At 40.2% G+C, this 21661-nt stretch overlaps 1 protein-coding gene across 2 annotated transcripts in view; it reads left to right on the plus strand.

The window, feature by feature from the left end:
- Window positions 1-21661, plus strand: part of LOC124711199 (polycomb protein EED) — an 85272-nt gene that overhangs the window by 51498 nt on the left and 12113 nt on the right. For both annotated transcript variants that reach the window (XM_047241138.1, XM_047241147.1), the window contains exons 3-6: window positions 3324-3495; window positions 9883-10018; window positions 16974-17137; window positions 17234-17473. In XM_047241138.1, the coding sequence (XP_047097094.1) occupies window positions 3324-3495; window positions 9883-10018; window positions 16974-17137; window positions 17234-17473 (712 nt within the window). The remainder of the gene's footprint in view (window positions 1-3323; window positions 3496-9882; window positions 10019-16973; window positions 17138-17233; window positions 17474-21661) is intronic.

The following is a 21661-nucleotide window of genomic DNA, read 5'->3' on the forward strand; positions in this document are numbered from 1 at the left end:
CTGTCAAGGTTATTTTGTGAGTTGAATGTGTGAGGAAGTTCTGTTACCCAACTTACCTTGACATGCATATGTAACTGCCACTGTAGTTAAAGGTTACTTAACAACAGCTCATAACATATTAAACTACAACCAGTGTGCTTTGTTCCTTGTTGACAACCAGGATGTATGACATACAACAGCCTGTGCCAGATTATCTGCTCAGAAGAGTGATAGCGTTCCCAGCTCTCTGTTGTTCAGTCTATTTGACACTCACTACTACAAGTACTTTAATTACCTTCTAGCATGTATATAAATTAAATTGAGATAGGGCTTGTCAAACTGTGGTAGCCCTACTCGCTCATGATTATCTCACAACTTTTGTCCTGCCAATCCGCATTGTGTTCTGGTTTGAAAGCTGTACCAGAGTGGAGCAGATGTAATATTAAAAGACATTCAATCCACCTCTTTCCAGATTTAAACATGCTGTCTTTTTTGTTGAATTGACATGTCTATTATTAGGTTACTGTAATGTAATGTGAGGTTTTTAATTTGATGCTTCATCCATGGGTTGAAGAACATCTGTGAATTCAGTATGTTGTGGAATGTATTTTTATATTACAAGGTTGATATTGAGATACACTTCTCAGGTGCTTTTAAAATAACATACAGGTCATACACATAATACTTAGGTTTGTGAATTTCACACTTGGCTTAAGAGCATGTAGGAAGAGAGATGAAAATTTAATAGTTCATGAGGGACTGGAATTTGGTCGTAGGGGAAGGAGTAGAACAAAAGGTTAAGGGATGATATGGGCTTTGTAGTAGGAATGAGAGAGGAGAAAGACTAATGGAGTTCTGCAGTAAATTTCAGCTAGTAATAGCAATTACCCTGTTCAAGATTCACAAGATAAGGTGGTGTACTTGGAAAAGATGGTCAGACAGAGGTTCTGAAATCAGATACTTGTTGTAACGTTCACCCAGGAGCAGATATGGACTCAGATCACAATTTAATTGTGATGAAGAGTAGGCTGACGTTTAAGAGATTAGTCAGGAAGAATCCATACACAAAGTAGTGGGATACAGAAGTACTAAGGAATGAAGAGGTCGTTTGAAGTTCTCTAAGGTGGTAGATACTGCAATAAGGGCTAGCTTAGTAGACATTCAGTTGAAGAGAAATGGACATTTCTAAAAAGGGCAATCACTCAAGTTCAGAAAAAAAATAAAAAATGGAAGAAGGTAACTGCAATGAAATCATGGGTAACAGAAGAAATACTTCAGTTGATCGATGAAAGAAGGAAGCACAAAAATGTGCAGGGAAATTTAGGAACAGAGAAATAAAAGTTGCTGAGGAGTGAAATAAATATGAAGTGCAGGGAAGCTAAGGTGAAATAGCTACATAAAAAAGTGAAGAAGTCGAAAATGAAATGATCATCGGAAGGACTGACTCAGCATATATAAAATCAGAGCAACCTTTGGTGAAATTACAAGCAATAAATGCAGAGGAGAGAGTGGATAGGTGGAAAGAGGACATTGAAGGCCTCTTTGAGGGGGAAACTGTCTGATGATGTGATAGAAGAAGAGATAGGGGATCCAGTATTAGAATCAAAATTTAAATAAGGCAGAAGGGATAGATAATATTTCATCAGAATTTCTAAAATCACTGGGGGGAAGCGACAACAAAATCACTTCATGTTGGTTTGTAGACTTTTTGAAAAATATTCACACAATTCCAAAAACTGCAAGAGTTCATAAGTGTGAGAATTATCGCACAGTCAGCTTAACAGCTCATGCATCAAAGTTGTGGACAAAATAACATACAGAAAAATGGAAAAGAAAATAGCGGATATGTTAGATGGTGATCAATTTGACTTTAGGAAAGGTAAAGGCACTAGAAAGGGAGTTATGATATTGCAGCTGATAATGGAAGCAAGACAAAAAGATCAAGACACGTTCATAGGATTTGTCGACCTGGAAAAAGCATTCAGCAATGTCAAATGGTGCAAGATGTTACAAATTCTGAGGAAAATAGGGATAAGCTTTAGGGAGAGATGGGTAATACACAACACGTACAAAAGCCAAGAGGGAATAACTAGAGTGAAAGACAAGACAAAGTGCTGGGATTAAAAAGGGTGAGGCACAGGAATGTAGTCTTTCACCCCTAGTTTTCAATCTATACATCGAAGAACCTATGATGGAAATAAAATAAAGGTTCAAGAGTGGAATTAAAAATCAAGGTTAAAGAATGTCAGTGATAAGATTTGCTGATGACATTGCTATTCTCAGTGAAAGTGAAGAAGAATTACAGGATCTGCTGAATGGAATGAACAGTCTGATGAGTACAGGATAAGGACTGGGAATAAATTGAAGAAAGACAAAAGTAATGAATAATAGCAGAAATGAATATCCATTTGGATCAGAACATTGTATTATAGTAAAATAGGGACTGTGGCAAAACCGGAACAGAAGAGAATCGAAACATTTGAGATATTGTGCTACAGATGAATGCTTAAAATTAGGTGAACTGATAAGGAATGAGGAGGTTCTGTGCAGAACCGGAGGGGAAAGGAATATGTGGAGAACACCGATAAGAAGAAGGGACAGGGTGATAGGACATGTGTCAAGACATCAGGGTATAACTTCCATGGTACTAGAGAGAGCTGTAGAGGAAGACAGAGGTTGGAATACATCCAGTGAATAATTGAACACGTAGGTTGCAAGTGCTTTCTGAGACGAAGAGGTTGGCACGGGAGAGGAATTCATGGTGGGCCAAATCAACCCAGTCAGAAAACTGATGACTCAAAAGGATGTATTGTATATGTCTATAAGTTATGTTCTGAAACACACATGAACAGTGATAAGTGAACCTATTAGCAGCTTGTTTTTTTTATAATTATTCCAATTGTAAATAGCCATGTCATTGCCTTTTTTTCTGCTTTTGTTCTGTTTTGTATCATTATTCCAGTTGTTTTTTTTTTCTCTCCGTAAGGTGTTATTTAAACACGAGCAGTATGTTTTATTTGATATTATTTTCTCCTGAACTTTACTACTCATTTGTCATAATTATTCAGCTTGACAAAGGCATTGACTGTAATTGGATTATAAAATTCGTTAGAATCCCCTTCTCCGCAGTCCTAAATGTTTGTGTCACTAGTACAAGCACATATGTGTATTTGTGGCTTTGAGGTTGGTTTTCCAAAAATTTTCTGTATGTCCATGATATTAGTTCTGCAAATTCATGCTATAAAAGGGTTAATACTTCAAAAATGGTGTCTGACATTGCATTTCAGTGTGTAATTTAGATAACTAGTATCACACATGTTCCTAATACAAGTTTTTGTCAACAGGACAAGTGTAAAGGAAGACCATGGTCAGCCTCTATTTGGAGCTCAGTTTAACCATCATTTAAAGGAAGGACAGCCTTTAATATTTGCAGCTGTGGGAAGCAACCGTGTGACAGTTTATGAATGTCCAGAAGGCAGTGGCATTAAGCTGTTGCAGTGTTACGCTGATCCTGATGTATCCTTTGGATAAAACACTGTAAATTCTTATCCTCCGTGCAACTTGTTTGCGTACCTAAGCAAATAAATTTTGCCTCAGTTGTCAGAAATGGTGTGTGTGTGTGTGTGTGTGTGTGTGTGTGTGTGTGTGTGTGTGTGTGTGTGCGTGTGTGTGTGTTTGTTTTCTATTTACAAGAAGGCCTTTTGGCTGAAAGCTCAAATGTATGGCAGTCTTTTCGTTGTGCCTGTCTGTGACTCAGTGTCTTCTCTATATGGTGAGTAGCAATCTATTCTTTTCATAATATTACTGTTACTCCATCCTGAATTTTCCAAGCAAATAAATAGTTACATGAAATGGGTAGTGGTGTTGACAGTGTAGTGGAGGGCACTGTTAGAAATCACCTATAAGACTAAGTCGTTAGATGGAGAAAACACACACACACACACACACACCTCTATCCATTTCATATTGCTGTTATTCACTGGATGCGTATCGGTATGGTGCATTATGCTTTTTACCTCAGCCCCATCTTATTCTGTTACTCGCTCCTGTGAACGGGAACGTGTTATGCAGGTCTTGATGTCACTTGCATCCATCTAGAAAAGTTTTTACTGAGTTTAACGAAGGTGATGTTGGCCTGATATATTCGATGATGCCCTTTGGCTACACTGACTAAAGGATCCTTCTAAGAAATACCAAATTAAGATAACCTGAAGATGCCAAAATAAGGTGAAATGTGTAGTTGAAAAATAAAAAACTAAAATTGCAACCAAGACAGTATCGTTTACCCTTTCACTCCTAAACCTCTCTCTCCTTGTTACTTCTATACTACTTCTGAGAAACTTCATGTCACATGCGTGTAAATTGCTTACATCTCTTTTCTTAATTACCCATGTTTCAGATGTGTAGGTCAGTATTGGGATGCTAGACATCTTTCTCTCAAGCCAGGCTCCTAACACTTCACAAGATTGCTTCTGCCTGTCTGCCACATTGCTTTCATTTTCCTCTGTCACACTTCCCACGTTTTTCAGTTGTTCATCTCCAGTCTGTACTCCACTTGTTGGTCTTCCTTTCTTTCTAGTTGTGTCCAGTATTGCATATTTGTTTACATTAAATTTCATTCCGTACTGTTCACAGTTTCTTCTCAAGCATTCAGCTGTTCCTGAATATCCTCCCCTTTGTTTCCCCCGATCATAAAGTCATCTGTGAACACCATTGCTTTCATCTTGTCTTATAAAAAAACTGTAAATTCTTATCCTACATGCAACTTGTGCCAATAAATATTGCCTCGCTGGCCAGAGACAGTGGCCACACAAGTGCTTTGTGTATGCTGGGTTGGGGGAGGGCAGTTGCTTAAAAGTGAACATTTAAATACTGTAATCTATTTGTAAGTAATCAGATGTTTGAAGCTGTTTTATACATGGGAGTTCGATTCTTTAATTGTCTCAGGTGCCCACATCTCTGCCCCCACTTTCCAGTCTTCCCCTCCCCCCTCCCCCTACACAACCAGTGCTGGTTTACCCCACATGCTATCATCAAAGTGTGCTGTGGCCTTAGAGTTTGCACTGTGGTGTGTTCTCATTGCATAAAGAACAGTCTGAATCTGACATACCTGTTCATGTAATTCTTGTCTTTTGTTGCTTTACCTTCTGCCAGGTGTGTACACTAAGTGTAGCTTTATAAATTCCGTATTCCTATTATTGAGGTTCTGGGTAGTTTTCCTTTTGAGAATCTGATATTTTGACCAATAATGAGCAATGTGGGCATACATCAAGAGTGCAGCACACCATGAGCTTTTTGCTCTAGCTTAATTCCAGTATTGGAAGGGATAGATTGTTACTCACCATATAGATGACATGCGACCAAAACCTTCTTCAGAAAATAAAGGAAAATACACACACGTTCACACAAGCAAGCACATCTTACGCATACATGACCCCTCATTCTGGCCCTTCTAGCCGGACTACAACTGGTGCGTTGAATGAAAGCAGCAATGGAAAATGAAACGAGAAGAGCGAGAGATGGCAGAATATGGGTGGGTGGAGAGGAGAGTGCTGTCTGGTGGTGAGTAGGGACTAGAAGGTGGTAGCATAAGGCTGCCAAGGGCAGCGTTTAGAGGCTGTAGGGAAAGGGGGGGGGGGAGAGCAGTAAAGGAGAGGAGAAGAGAGGGGAAACACTGGAGGGTGCATTGGCACAATGAGGGTGAGGGTACTTGAATTGGGAGAAGGCATATGACAGAGGAGGCAGAAACTGGTAAGTAGAGGGTGTGGGAACAGTAGATGATCGTAGTTTGAGGCTGGGATAATTTCGGGAGTGGAGAATGTCTTGTAAAGATAACTCCCATCTGCACAGTTCAAAAAATCTGACGGTGGTGGGAAGGATCCAAATGGTCTAGGTAGTCAAGTAACCATTAAAATCAATATTATGGAAAGGGGACACACACACACACACACACACACACACACACACACACACACACACACACACACATGGTCACAACAGTCTCTGGCAGCGGAAGCCAACTACGAGCAGCAGCACCAGTGCATGATGGGAGAAAGAACTGGGTGGGGGTAAGGAGGAGGCTGGGGTGGGGAGGGGTAGGGATGGCAGGATAGGGATGAGGGACAGTGATGTGTTGCTGAGGAGTGTGCAGGGATAAGGTGGGCGGGCAGAGGGTAGGGCAGCTAGGTGCTATCACGAGGCTAGACAGTAGATGGGAGAGGGGGGGGGGGGCTATCGGAAAAGGAGAGAAGTAAAAAGACAGGGTGCATTGGTGGAATAGAGGGCTGTGTAGTGCTGGAATGGCAAAAGGTAAGGGGCTAGATGAGTGAGGACAATGACTAACAAAGGTTGAGGCCAGGAGGGGTACAGGAATGTAGGAGTTATTGCAAGAAGAGTTCCCACCTACACAATTCAGAAAATCTGGTGTTGGTGGGAAGCTTCCATATGGTTCAGGCTGTGAAGCAATAATTGAAATGGAGAATGTCGTGTTGGGTGGCATGCTCAGGAACAGGGTGATCCAGTTGTTTCTTGACCATAGTTTGTCGGTGGCCTTTTGTGTGGACAGACAGCTTTTTGGTTGTCATGCCCACATAGAATGCAGGACAGTTGTTGCAGCTTAGTTTGTATATCACATGACTGGTTTCACAGGCAGCCCTGCCTTTGATGGGATAGGTGATATCTGTGACCGGACTGCAGCAGGTGGTGATGGGAGGATGTATGGGACAGGTCTTGCATCTGGGCCTATTACAAGGATATGAGCCTTGAGGTAAGGGATTGAGAGCAGGGGTTGTGTAGGGATGGACGAGTATATGCGTAGGTTCTGTGGATGGCGGGATACCACTGTGGGAGGGTTGGGAAGGATAGTGGGCAGGTCATTTCTCATTTCAGGGGATGACGAGAGGTAGTTGAAACCCTGGAAGAGAATGTAATTCAGTTGCTCCAGTCCTGGGTGGTTCTGAGTTATGAGGGGAATGCTCCTGTGGCCGGACGGTGAGACTTTAGGAAGTGGTGGGTGACTGGAAAGATAAGGCATGGGAAATTTGCTTTTGTAGAAGGTTGGGAGGATAATTACAGTCTGTAAAGGCTTCAGTGAGACCCTCAGTATGTTTCGAGAGGACCACTCTTCACTGCAGAGGCAATGACCACGGGTGGCTAGGCTGTACAGAGTCTGCCACTGTTCCATACCTGAAATGAGAAGTGTCCTGCCCACTGTCATTCCCATCCGTCCCACAGTGATATTCCGCTGTCCATCGAACCTACACAATATACTTGTCCATCCCTAAACAACCCGCGCTCCCAGCCCCTTACCTCATGGCTCATATCCCTGTAGTAGACCTAGATAAAAGACCTGTCCTGCACATCCTCCCACCACCACCTACGCCAGTCTGGTCACAAACATCACCTATCCCATCAAAGGCAGAGCTACCTGTGAAACCAGTCATGTGATCTACAAGCTGAGCTGCAATCACATTGCTGCATCGTATGTGGGCATGACAGCCAGCAAGCTGTCTGTGTGCATGAATGGCCACTGATGAACTGTGGTCAAGAAACAACTGGACCACCCTGTTGTTAAGCATGCCATCCAACGCATTCTTCATTTCAATGATTGCTTCACAACCTGTGCCATATGGATCCTTCCTACCAACAACAGTTTTTCTGAATTGTGTAGGTGGAAACCCTCCCTACAATATATCCTATGTTCTCGTAACCCTCCTGGCCTCAACCTTCGTTAGTCATTGTCCTCACCCATCTAGCCCCTTCCCTGTTCCCATTCCAGCACTACACAGACCTCTATTCCACCAATGCACCCTGTCTTTTTATCTCTCTCCTTTTCCAGTATCCCCCCCCCCCCCCCGCCCCCTGTTTTAACCTCCCCATTGCACTTAGCTACCCTACCCTCTTCCCACCTCATCCCTGCACGCTTCCTAGCAGCACGTCACTGTCCCCCACACCTACTCTGCTATACCTCCCCCTCCCCACCCCAGCCTCCCTCTTACCCCCAGTCAGTTGCCTCTCCCGTCATGCACTGCCGCTGCTTTGCTCGTAGTGTGGCTTCAGCTGCCAGAGACTATGGTCGTGTGTGTGTGTGTGTGTGTGTGTGTGTGTGTGTGTGTGTGTTATATTTTTTTTTTAACAAAGGCTTTGTTGACTGAAAGCTTTTTTGTGACAGTATTTTTGTTGTGCCTATCTGTGACTCAGCATCTCTGCTGTATGGTAAACAGCAACTAACCTTTCCATAATATTGTTGCATTCCATCCTGTATTTTCCATAGTTTAATTTAGCCATTGAAATCAAGCATTTTATGGTAAGCTGCATGTTGTGCCACAGGGTGGTCCACTTTGCTTGATGGTCACAGTTGGATGATGGCGATTCAGCCTGGTGGACAACTGGTTAGTAGTCATACCAAATGAAAAACTGTGCAATGATTGGGGCATAGCTGTTATGTGACATGTCTGCTTTCTTATGTAGCCCATATTCTGATGCATTAGGATAAGCCTGTGACAGGACTGGAACAGAAAATGCTGGCTGGGTGGATTGGGCCTATCTTGCACCTGGATCTTCCACAGGTTTTGACTGTCATCATGTGTGGAAATGAGACACACCCTACCCACAGCCCTTCCCACCGCTCCTAAAGTGGTATTGCACTGCCCACACGTACTACACCAGATCCTTCTCCATCCCTATGCCACTCTCACTCCCAACTCCTTTGCCACAAGAGTCATAACCAAGCAGACCAAGGTATAAAACCTACCCAGTTCATCAATCCAGCACACCTTGCTCCAGTCCTGTAGGCAGGAGGCAGGACCACCTGTGAAAGCAGTCACAGTATATACATGCTCTGCTGTAATTTATGCACAGCATTTTTTGTGTGTATTATCACCAACTAATGATTCAAATGAATGAGTGGCCACTGCAGAGTTCACCATCCAGTGGCTGAATACACTGCTGAGTACAGCATGCTCTATTTCAGTGATTCACAATTCATGCCATCTGGATTCTTCCCCTCAGGACCAGCTTTTCTGAACTGTGTAAGTGGGAGCTATTCTTCCAGTACATCCTCCGTCCGTCCGTCCTTCCTTCCTTCCTTCCTCTATTCTGTTTTCCACCCCCACAACACCATGAGTTGCAAAAATGTACTGGGTCTGGTATTCATGTGTTGCTTTCCTATCCGTTGCACCTTCTGCCTCTCCCTCCTGTATTGCTATCTTGCACACCTGCCTTGCTTCAAGCCACCAGCCTCCCGTTCCCAACCCCGCCTCCCACTCCCACCTTTTTTCCACCGTCATAATGTTGCTGCACAGGTGTGTGTGTGTGTGTGTGTGTGTGTGTGTGTGTGTGTGTGTGTGTGTGTGTGTGTGTGTTCTACTATTTGGTGCATTGTTACTGTTACTCCTAAATTATTTATAAGCTCTGATAACCTCAGTGTTGGTGGGAATCCTAACCACAGTGCAGGGGGAAAAATCAGAAGTACATAACAACTCAAGTTTGGTCACTTGTTGTTGCTGCCATTATCACTGCAACCAGCACCAGTACAGCTAGTTTTTGTACAGAACCAATGTGTTGTAGGCAGAACTTCTTCAAACTGCTTTAACAAGGACACCAAGTGTTTAAAAAATAGGTTTATGAACTTAGTTCACCATTTGAGTTAACTGTGAGCTATGATAAGTGCTTGAACCTTAAATTAATGTACCAGATTAGTTATTTCTATTCACACCACTTGCTATTTTCTTCTCATTCATAGGATTTGTCTGGTTCCTATTGAAGGTGGTCATTTTGACATTCTCTGCAAATAAAATAAGTCATTTGAGGCAAGATTATAAAGAATATTTTATAAAAATAACAGTTTGTGAATTTGATAGAAGTCTTAATTGCTTACATGAAAAGGCCTTGACTGACATCCAGGTCGATGAAAATTATTACACTTGTGCCTGGTCATATGAGGAAGAGTCTGGGAAACCATTACTTGCAGTTGCTGGATCTAGGGGCATTATTAGAATATTTAGTCCCGCCACACTGTCATGTATACGGCATTATATCGGTAAGTAAAGTAACATTTTACGTGTAATGGGATGGAAAAAAAAGTATAACTTGCATTCTGTGTAACCATTGCTGTTAGGTGCATGTTATATTTGTAGAGGGCTGTGTGTCTTGTTTGAGATTATGCTTTTGAGCAACTTTTATAAACAGTTATGTAGGTGTGATACGCATTCTGTCTTGTTTTCTAACTTTCTTCAGTTGTTGGAATGTGTGTGAAGGATTAGAGTGTCAGTTTATTGAATGATTTTTGGTTCATACACACAATAAACTGCTGCCCCCTATAAACCATGGACCTTGCCATTGGTGGGGAGGCTTGCATGCCTCAGCGATACAGATAGCCATACCGTAGGTGCAACCACAACGGAGGGGTATCTGTTGTGTTGAGAGGCCAGACAAACGTGTGGTTCCTGAAGAGGGGCAGCAGCTTTTTCAGTAGTTGCAAGGGCACCAGTCTGGACGATTGACTGATCTGGCCATGTAACACTAACCAAAACGGCCTTGCTGTGCTGGCACTGCAAACAGCTGAAAGCAAGGGGAACCTACAGCCGTAATTTTTCCCGAGCCCTGCAGCTTTACTGTATGGTTAAATGATGATGGCGTCCTCTTGGGTAAAATATTCTGGAGGTAAAATAGTCCCCCATTCGGATCTCCGGGCAGGGACTACTCAGGAGGACGTCGTTATCAGGAGAAAGAAAACTAGCGCTCTAGGTCGGAGCGTGGAATGTCAGATCCCTTGATCGGGCAGGTAGGTTAGAAAATTCAAAAAGGGAAATGGATAGGTTAAAGTTAGATGTAGTGGGATTTAGTGAAGTTTGGTGGCAGGAGGAACAAGAATTCTGGTCAGGTGAATACTGGGTTATAAATACAAAATCAAATAGTGGTAATGCTAGAGTAGGTTTAGTAATGAATAAAAAAAATAGGGGTGTGGGTAAGCTACTACAAACAGCATAGTGAACGCATTATTGTGGCCAAGATAGATACGAAGCCCACCCCTATCACAGTAATATAACTTTATACGCCAACTAGCTCCGCAGATGATGAAGAAATTGATGAAATGTATGATGAGCTAAAAGAAATTTTTTAGATAGTGAAGGGAGACGAAAATTTAAGTCATGGGTGACTGATGACTGAAATTTGATAGCAGGAAAAGGAAGAGAAGGAATCGTAGTAGGTGAATATGGAATGGGGGTAAGGAATGAAAGAGGAAGCACCAGGTAGAATTTTGCACAGAGCATAACTTAATCATAGCTAACATTTGGTTCAAGAATCGTGAAAGAAGGTTGTATACTTGGAAGAAGCTTGGAGGTACTGGAAGGTGTCTGATAGATTATATAATAGTAAGACAGAGATTTAGGAACCAGGTTTTAAATTTTAAGACATTTCCAGGGGCAGATGTGGACTCGGACCACAATCTATTGGTTATGAACTGTAGATTAAAACTGAAGAAACTGCAAAAAGGTGGGAATTTAAGGAGATGGGACCTGGATAAATTAAAGGAACCGGAGGTTGTAGAGAGTTTCAGGGAGAGCATAAGGGAACGATTGACAAGAATGGGGGAAAGAAATACAGTAGAAGAATAATGGGTAGCTTTGAGAGATGAAATAGTGAAAGCAGTAGAGGATCAAGTAGGTAAAAAGATGAGGGTTAACAGAAATCCTTGGGTAACAGAAGAGATATTGAATTTAATTGATGAAAGGAGAAAATACAAAAATGCAATAAATGGAGCAGGCAAAAAGGAATACAAATGTCTCAAAAATGAAATTGACAGGAAGTGCAAAATGGCTACGCAGGGATGGCTAGAGGACAAATGTAAGGATGTAGAGGCGTATATCACTAGGGGTTACATAGACACTACCTACAGGAAAATTAGAGAGACCTTTGGAGAAAAGAGAACCACTTGCATGAATATCAAGAGCAGATGGAAACCCAGTTGTAAGCAAAGAAGGGAAAGCAGAAAGGTGGAAGGAATATATAGAGGGTCTATACAAGGGCAATGTTCTTGAGGACAATATTATGGAAATGGAAGAGGAGGTAGGTGAAGATGAAATGGGAGATATGATACTGCTTGAAGAGTTTGACAGAGCATGGAAAGGCCTAAGTCGAAACAAGACCCCAGGAGTAGACAACATTCCATTAGAACTACTGATAGTCTTGAGAGAGCCAGGCCCTGCCAAAATTCTACCATCTGGTGAGCACGATGTATGAGACAGGTGAAATAACCTCAAACTTAAAGAAGAATATAATAATTCCAATCCCAAAGAAAACAGGTGTTGACAGATGTGAAAATTACCGAACTATCAGTTTAATAAGCCACGGGTGCAAAATACTAACACGAATTCTTTACAGACGAATGGAAAAACTGGTAGAAGCTGACCTCGGGGAAGATCAGTTTGGATTCCGTAGAAATGGTGGAACACATGAGGCAATACTGACCCTATGACTTATCTTAGAAAATAGATTAAGGAAAGGCAAACCTACATTTCTAGCATTTGTAGAGAAACCTTTTGACAATGTTGACTGGTATGCTCTTCCAAATTTTGAAGGTGACAGGGCTGAAATACAGGGAGCGAAAGGCTATTTACAATTTGTACAGAAACCAGATGGCAGTTATAAGAGTCAAGGGGCATGAAAGGGAAGGAGTGGTTGGGAAGGGAGTGAGACAGGCTTGTAGCCTATCCCCGATGTTATTCAATCTGTATATTGAGCAAGCAGTAAGGGAAACAAAAGAAAAATTCAGAGTAGCAATTAAAATCCATGGAGAAGAAATAAAACCTTTGAGGTTCGGTGATGACACTGTAATTCTGTCAGAGACAGCAAAGGACCTGGAAGAGCAGCTGAACGGAATGGACAGTGTCTTGAAAGGAGGATATAAGATGAATATCAACAAAAGCAAAATGAGGATAATGGAATGTAGTCAAATTAAATTGGGTGATGATGAGGAAATTAGATTAGGAAATGAGATCTAGTAAATTATTTTTGCTATTTGGGGAGCAAAATAACTCATGATGGTGAAAGTAGAGAGGATATAAAATGCAGACTGGCAATGACAAGGAAATCGTTTCTGAAGAAGAGAAATTTGTTAACATCGAGTATAGATTTAAGTGTCAGGAAGTCGTTTCTGAAAGTTTCTATTAGTCCGGTGAAACTGTCAGAAAAAAGCCTGTACCTTGCAAAAGGTGGGGTAGTAGATTTTATTTTTTTAACTCGTTATATTGTTGGAATGGTTAGAAAATGAAGTTTTGCCAACAAAATTTCTCTTGGGGAAACTTTCTGCAGTCAAAAAACTTTGAAAATTTTGAAATTTTTTCAGTTTTTTCAAAATAACTCAGTTCCATTTGCTCCTATCGCTTTGACATGTAATTTCTTTTTTAAGGAGCACAAAATTCTCTACAAATTTGATTCTTACCATTTTTTTGTACTCCCTGTATCTAAGGCACTACAGCACATAAAAAAATACCATTTTTTTTTTTTTTCAAATTTCGAGCAAAGTGGCAGATTATCTAATTTTTGAACACTGTTATTTCATTTTATATTTGTGTAGTATAAACTTATTACTCATGTTATTCATTGGAATTTACCATCTCACTCTGCTGCAGGGCCAGGACAAACAGCATCATATTCAGTAACTACGAACACATTCACGTCGGATTTGTGTTACAATATGTAATACGATTGCATGCAGGTGCCGTACATTTTCTACAGTTGATTGACGTTAATGATCAGTTATAAGAAAAAGTATGTAGGAATTGTTCTTTAGCGGACAAAAGAGTATTTATTCTTTGGCCTTCGTTCCAGTGGAAGATGTGAAGTCAGGTGGACCGAGTAAATTTTTTGTCATTGATGGAGGATACCTTATCCACAAAGTGACTTGGACTCGAAATGTTTGCTTCAAGTCAATAGCCCAAAGCTATGTTTCTTACCTGCAATGTCATTTTTGGTCTCAATTTGCTGTTGTATTTGATGGGTATCCATGTGAGGGAGACAAATGTAGCACAAAGAGTGCTGAGAGGATTCGTAGGTCCAAAAAACATTCTTCAGTTGATGTTTTGGTTGAATCAGAGATGGTGAACCAAGTCCCTCAGGACAAGTTCTTGTACAACGAATGAAACAAGATGCGTTTGATCACACTTCTTAAAAAGGAATTTCTGGAGTGTAGCATTGAATGGCTCCAGGCACAAGAAGATGCTGACATTATGATTGTAACATCTGCCATTTCAAGAACCAAAGATTTTGGAAGTGTCATTGTAGGAGAAGATGTTGACCTGCTTGTGCTCATGACCGGTTTGGGGCAAGGCATTGAAAACTTATTTTTCTTAAAGCCAGGAAGAAGAAATGCAGAAGACAAGTGGTTTTTCACTGCAGCTTACGAGTTTGACAGTGAATATATTCTGTTCACTTACACCTTTAGCGGATGTGATACAACATCCCCTTTTTTTGGTCAAGGAAAAATTAAGTGCTGCAATATTGTTGCGAAAAATGAACACCTAACCTCAGCCCTTTGCACGTTCAATAAACCATATGCTACCCATGTAGAAATAATAACAGCAGGAGAACAGGTTACTATCGCATTGTATAGTGGAGGTGTCAGCAGTTCCCACACACTAGACCATTTGCGGTACCAACTATTCGCCAAGTCTGCCACAAAAAGCAAACTGAATCTTGCACGGTTGCCACCTACAGAAGATGCTGCACAACATCATTCGTTGCACACTTACCAACAAGTCCAAAGTTGGATGGGAAACTGGAAACCTCCTGAGAAATGGGGTTGGAATTACAGTGACCACGGTCCAATACCCGTTGTAATGAGCCAAGATCCAGCACCTGAAGCACTTCTTCACATTGTTTCATGCTCGTGCAAGCTGAACTGTGGCAGAGCGTGCTCCTGCAGAAAAGCGGGTTTGAAATGTTCTTCAATTCGTAAGAAATGTACTGGGTTCAACTGTGAAAACGTGCCAAAATTTTTATATGAAGACAGTGAAGAAGATGTTATGGAGGATGTTGAGGAAACCGCTGACAAAATCAACGAACTTGCTGAGGCTGATTTGCTGTTTAAAGAAGAGGTCAATCTGGGATCAACTCTATGTACAGACCCTGAATCCGTAACTCAAGGTATTTCTGGTGACACTGAGGAACCTGGCCCATCAAAACTTTGTAAGTGATGCTCATATCTGTCTCAAGTGCGCTAAAGTGCGATATTACAAGTATTGCACACCCAGAACTGTCAACATTTTTTAGTAACTGACAATGCATTGCAATTGAGCTACTTGTTTTTAATGTGAACTGCGTGTCTTTTATATACAAGATTAATTACCTACCTAATTAGGTTGCCTATTGCAGCTAATAATAGTTCAGTTTCCTGAGACAAATTATTTGTGTGTGTGTGTGTGTGTGTGTGTGTGTGTGTGTGTGTGTGTGTCTTAATGATGTATTTTTATATTTATAGTTTTACAAATACCAGGGCAGAGGTGCCCCATAGTGAACTTGGGGTAGTGATGTAAGAATCACAATAGTTGGGTGCCCAGCAATCCTCATGTTGCATACAGAGAAATTGAATACGTCCGCAGCTCGTGGTCGTGCGGTAGCGTTCTCGCTTCCCGCACCCGGGTTCGATTCCCGGCGGGGTCAGGGATTTTCTCTGCTTCGTGATGACTGGGTGTTGTGTGATGTCCTTAGGTTAGTTAGGTTTAAGTAGTTCTAAGTTCTAGGGAACTGATGACCATAGCTGTTAAGTCCCATAGTGCTCAGAGCCAAATTGAATACCTGAATGTGAGGTGATAAATTCCAACATATAACATGATGTATAATGTATTTATACTGCACAAACAGAAACAGAAAAAATAGTGTTCAAAAATAAGGTATCTTGCCACTATGCTCAAAATTTGAAAAATTGGTATTTTTTTTAGGTGCTGTAGCGCCTTAGATATTGGGAGTAGAAAAAAATGGAGAGAATCAAATTTGTAGAGAATTTTGTGCTCTTTAAAAATGAAAATAGACGTTAAAGCGATAGGAGCAAATGAAACTGAGATATTTTGAAAAAACTGAAAAAGGCCAAAATTTTCCAAGTTTTTTGACTGCAGAAAGTTTTCCCAAGCGAAATTTTGTTGGCAAAACTTGGTTTTCTAATCTTTCCAACCATATGAAAGAGGTGAAAAAATAAACTCTTCTACCCCACCTTTTGCAAGGTATATCTGCAATTTGACTGGACTATGTGGAGTGTAACCTTGTATCGAAGTGAAACATGGGTGATACATAGAGACAAGAAGAGAATAGAAGTTTTCGAAATGTGGTGCTACAGAAGAATGCTGGAGATTAGATGGATAGATCACATAAGTAATGAGGAGGTATGGAGTAGAATTGGGGAGAAGAGAAATTTGTGGCACAACTTGACTAGAAGAAGTGATCGGTTGGTAGCACATGTTCTGAGGTATCAAGGGATCACCAATTTAGTATTGCAGGGTAGTGTGGAGGGTAAAAGTCATAGAGGGAGACCAAGAGATGAATACACTAAACAGATTCAGAAGAATGTACGTTGCAGCAGGTACAGAGAGCTGAAGAAGCGTGCACAGGGTAGAATAGCATGGAGAGCTGCATCAAACCAGTCTCTGGACTGAAGACAACAACAACACACATTTTTTTTAAAAATTTTCCATTTGAAATCTTATAACATTTGCTGAGATTTTAAGTTTTCAATGTCACGGGTTAAATTTCAGGTTATAAATTCAGTGTTAGTGTCAACTGTAATTTTTGGTGATCCCATTGTTCAGTAAGTCATATCTTACGTAACAGTGTGAAATTTGTTGCAAGTTAACAATTATCGCTCTCATTATCTCTCCCCTCCCCACCTCACATGCTCTTTATTAGTGCAGGGCTCTTTTATTTGAGGAATAAAGTTAAGAGTTAAAATGCAGTTCTGTGGACTCAGAATATAATTTCTTAATGCCATTTTTATTTTGCAGGTCATGGACACGCAATAAATGAGTTAAAGTTTCATCCTAAAGATCCTAATCTCCTGTTGTCAGTATCCAAGGATCATGCCTTAAGATTGTGGAATATTAAAACAGATGTGTGCATTGCTATTTTTGGGGGCGTAGAAGGTCACAGAGATGAAGTATTAAGTGCGGTAAGCTGGAATATGTTTTTTGTTATTTGTACCAATATTAATGCATCATATTTGTCATTATTTAACAGTGCTAATTAAATCTTTTGTGTGTTTAAGGATTTTGATTTGTTAGGTGAGCGCATAATGTCATGTGGTATGGACCATTCCTTAAAACTGTGGCGTTTAGATAAAGACAGCATGCGTGAAGCCGTCAGGAATTCATATCTTTTCAATTCAGCAAGGAGCCTGAGACCATTTGACTCCCTAAAGGAGCATTTTCCAGATTTCTCAACTAGAGATATCCACCGCAATTATGTTGATTGTGTTAGATGGCTGGGAGATTTTGTTTTGTCAAAGGTAAGCACAGTGCACATTTAATTTTTCTGTCAGTTTAATAATGTGGAAACTTTATTTATTTCTTTGGGTGACTGCATAAAATATCAATAACTGGCTGCAAATTGACAAAATACCGCAATAACTAATTCTCAGAATATCACTCTTCAAATTGAGTATTATTTCTGAAATTAGTCCTTAGTAACTGCCTCTATAATCAGATGACACCGTATTGGCGACTGTAATCTGAATTGAATAGACCATGGAAATTAAGAATACAGTATTATTTATTAAATCTTGTTGAGTCTAATAGGTGATGTGTGCACTAGAGAACTGCAATTTTTGCATGAAGAGAGTTGGAAACTTCTCAAAAAGACTGCATGAAATAATAGATTTGAATATGTAACGATCTTGCTAAGTAGAAGCATAATAAGAGAGCAGGCAGTTTGGTGCTCCCGAATTATTGCTGTAACAGTAGAGTCTTGTTGATATAGGAAACTCTTCATTATTTTAAAATTCCATTTGTATGCTTTGCCCATAGGTGCTTGTCAGAGATTTTAGCACTGTAAATTCCCACCTGCCACAAAGGAAGGGTAACTGATAGCCTCAAGGAGCCAGACATAAGTATCCTAAACTGTGGGCATGCAACATACATCAGCACTGCTTTTGGGGTAATTCTTCAACATTCATACGTGATTATACTCTCCTGCCCTGACAGAGCTAATTCATTGGAATACTGCAGATAACCTCCACTGTCATGATCTGATCCCAATCTACTTTCATATGTTTGATAGATGGGTACACAATAGAAAACCGCTAAAATGACTGATTGCCAAGAATAACAGAATGCTGTGCAGTCATTAGCCCATTTTCCAACACAGAGATGTCATGTTGATAATAGTTGACCACATTTCTAGTAGAGTTCAACAAGCCATGGATGCACTCATGCTAAAGTCTTCAGGTTGGGTCAAGCTTTGTGAAATGAGTAATGTAAACTGTAATAAACAAGACTAAGAGTGCTGCAAGAATTTATTAAGATAACATCTGCGGCAACTTGGCAGTTTTCAGGTTACTTGGGTTAAAACTAGGTATACTATTGGAAAAAAAAGAGAGAGGCATTTCTTAATTTCATAAATCATTCCATGATATCATCAGTAGTTTTGGAGTCAATTTACACACCATAGATAATGTATTATTTGTGTTATTACTAGTTTCACACTTCAGATGATAGCATCTTCAAGTATTCATTGATCCAGTGGTAACATGTTAGTCAGTGCTCTGCTTGGCACTATCGTCAACAAATAGTCCATGGCTTTAAGTGTTTGAAGATGCACTCATCTTAAGAACAAAAATTTCATGCTGTCAATGGTGACAAGCAGATTTCAACCGTTAATGTGTTGCCATCAGATCACTGAATATCAGTTGATGCTCTCATTGTAAAGCAAAACTAGTAATAAAACAAATAATAAGTAGCATGTGGTAGTTTCTCTGTACATTAATTCCCAATGGTTGCTGTTTCCCGTGCAAGTGACGCCTGTGTTTGCTAAATTGTGGAATTGTGTGTAGGATGAAGAAGTGTAGTTCTTATTCTGTGAATCCAATTTAGCTAAACAAATGTGTGTGGTGTGTGTGGGGAGGGGGGGCGCAAGAATTAAAAACTGCACAAAGTCCTTTGGGACACTGGTATTCTGTAAGTGTACATATGGAGTTAGTACTTTTCAACAAACTTGATTCAGTTGGATAGCATCCACATGTGTGGAGACCAATTCCTACTAAAATCTGGGGAAATACTATTTGCCTCCACCTCCCAAGTTGCGTAAGTTGGATACTTGAGTGAAGTAAGTGTGTGGTTGTTGCAGTCATGGTAATTGTAATTTTATCTTACCTGAAATCATATCCAATCACATAGGTATGTATTGTAAACAGTCGCTGGGTTTCTCAGGCTTGTATTAGATGAAAAACTTACATGAAGCACCTTAAAAAAATCATGTACCTCAATGATGCCCTTAAAAGTAATTTTAATTTACGTTCATATAGTTTTTTTTATTCCATCATGTTAGCAAAATATGCTTTCTTTTATACTCTAACTCATATTCTTTACAAATTATTAATTGTGTTGCATTTTCAAAATTGATGATTAATCACCTAATTATTAATAGAATAAAAAGCCACTTCAGTTGCCAGTAATTTCTATTTTCACATGATTGGTTTTAAAGTCTGAAGCTTCATTTTCGGGTGCCACCAATTGCTAACAAGAGGAGGAGCAAGAACTGCGAGGTTGACGTAGCAAAATGAAAGGTAAAGCCATGAAAATCATTACTCACAAAATTATGGAAACAAATGTTTGGCAGTTGGGCCTGTCAGTAATGAGAAGTCACACCCATGCCAAACAAACTTATGGGACTGGAACAAAGACACACATAGAGCGATGGATCTTGACAGAAATGAATGCAAGAATAACAGCACTCATGCATAGGAGCAGCAACCACGATGCCCGCCTGCACAGCCAACACGTAAGTGGCTAGTGCAGTGTGTCAGGAAGCCAGCTGATCATGACAGCAGAAGCACTTAATGTAGGAGCCGATGAGGTGGGGAACTGAAAAAGTGGAAGAAACGGGCTGACTGGTCTGTCCTCTTTTGCAAGTGTAAAAAATAAAGCTACAAATCTATAAATAAATATAACAGCAAATAAACATAAGTGTTTGGCAAAAATGCCTAAAAGTCATCATGATAGAATGCATAACAATAAAAGATAAAAGGGTAAAATACAACTGAAATGGGATACGGATAGTATAGAACAAAATATGTAAAAATTAAGCTATAAGATGATGACAGGTGAAGTGTGACAGGAAAATGATGCCAACCTTTAAGTGCAGTAATTGTCTATAGATTTGTCTTAAAGCATCACAAAAAAATTTTAGCATAAAAAGCTTAGTCAGGATTAAAATTATATACACAGAAGTAACTGCAGTGTAATCATATAAAATACCGTGGTGCATCCACACACTACCAGACGTAATACAAATAAGTGTGAAGTTAAACAGGCTATAAACTAGAACTAGAGAAAGTGAGTAAAGAAATGAAGGCTATTTATAGTGGAAGAGAACACTAAAATTTGGGCACAATATGGTTAATGAAGCAACTGAGTCATTAAGATGAAATTACATAAGCAGTATTAAATAGATGGGAGTATCAACGTTAAAAACAATTGATTTGTTACTAAAAATGGAAGCTCTGAAAACTTAGACAAGCGCCTAAGCATGTCTGATGGTGTGGAGATGCTCGGTGGTTTTTGGTATGATTACATTGCTATTCCTGTTGTGTATGTCACTGTAATCCTATGTTTTTTTTTTTTTTTTTATATATTAAGACTGTTTTGGCTCCTTACACTGAGTCTAGACATGATTACCAATCCTAATGGTTGGCATCATTTTCCTGCCTCACTTCACCAGTCATGATCTTATTACTTAATTTTAAATATGTTTCTGTATACTACTCGTATCCCTATTTTAGTTGCATTATCTTCTCAAACAATGGAAAATCCAGGATGGAATGTAACAATATTATGAGAAGGAAAGCTGCTGCTCACCATATGGCGGAGACGCTGAGTCCAGTTACCTGAGACTGTGGTCGTTTGTGTGTGTGTGTGTGTGTGTGTGTGTGTGTGTGTGTGTGTGTGTTTTGCTGATGGAGGACTTAATGACCGAAAGCTTTATTTATTGGTGGTGGTCTTTTCTGTGTCTATCTGCTACTCAGCATTTCCGCTATATGGTGAATAGCATCTTCCCTTTTCATTATATTGTTATCTTTTATCTTCTTATTGTTGTGAGTTCTGTCATGCAGACTTCCAGGCATTTTGCCTAATACTTGTGTTTATGTGTTATTACATTTATTTTCATATTTGTAGTCTTATATTTATCGACCCCGTAATCCACACATGCATAAGCAGGCAGACCAGTCAGCTCATTTCCCACACTTTTTCGGCTTCGGTTCCCTGCCTCAGCGGCTCCTACGAAGGTCAGCTGGCTTCCTGGCAGGTTGCACTTCTGTGTTGGCTGTCGAGGCAGGCACCTCAGTTGCTGATCTTATGCATAATTGTAGTTTCTTATTTATTTCTCTACTATCGAGTTCATGTTTTGTCCAGATCCCTCCCTCAGTGTCAGCATCTTTATTCTGGTCCCATGCGTTTGTTTGGTGTGGATGTGACCTCTA

Source organism: Schistocerca piceifrons, chromosome 1 (assembly GCF_021461385.2).
Source record: "Schistocerca piceifrons isolate TAMUIC-IGC-003096 chromosome 1, iqSchPice1.1, whole genome shotgun sequence".
Taxonomy (NCBI): domain Eukaryota; kingdom Metazoa; phylum Arthropoda; class Insecta; order Orthoptera; family Acrididae; genus Schistocerca; species Schistocerca piceifrons.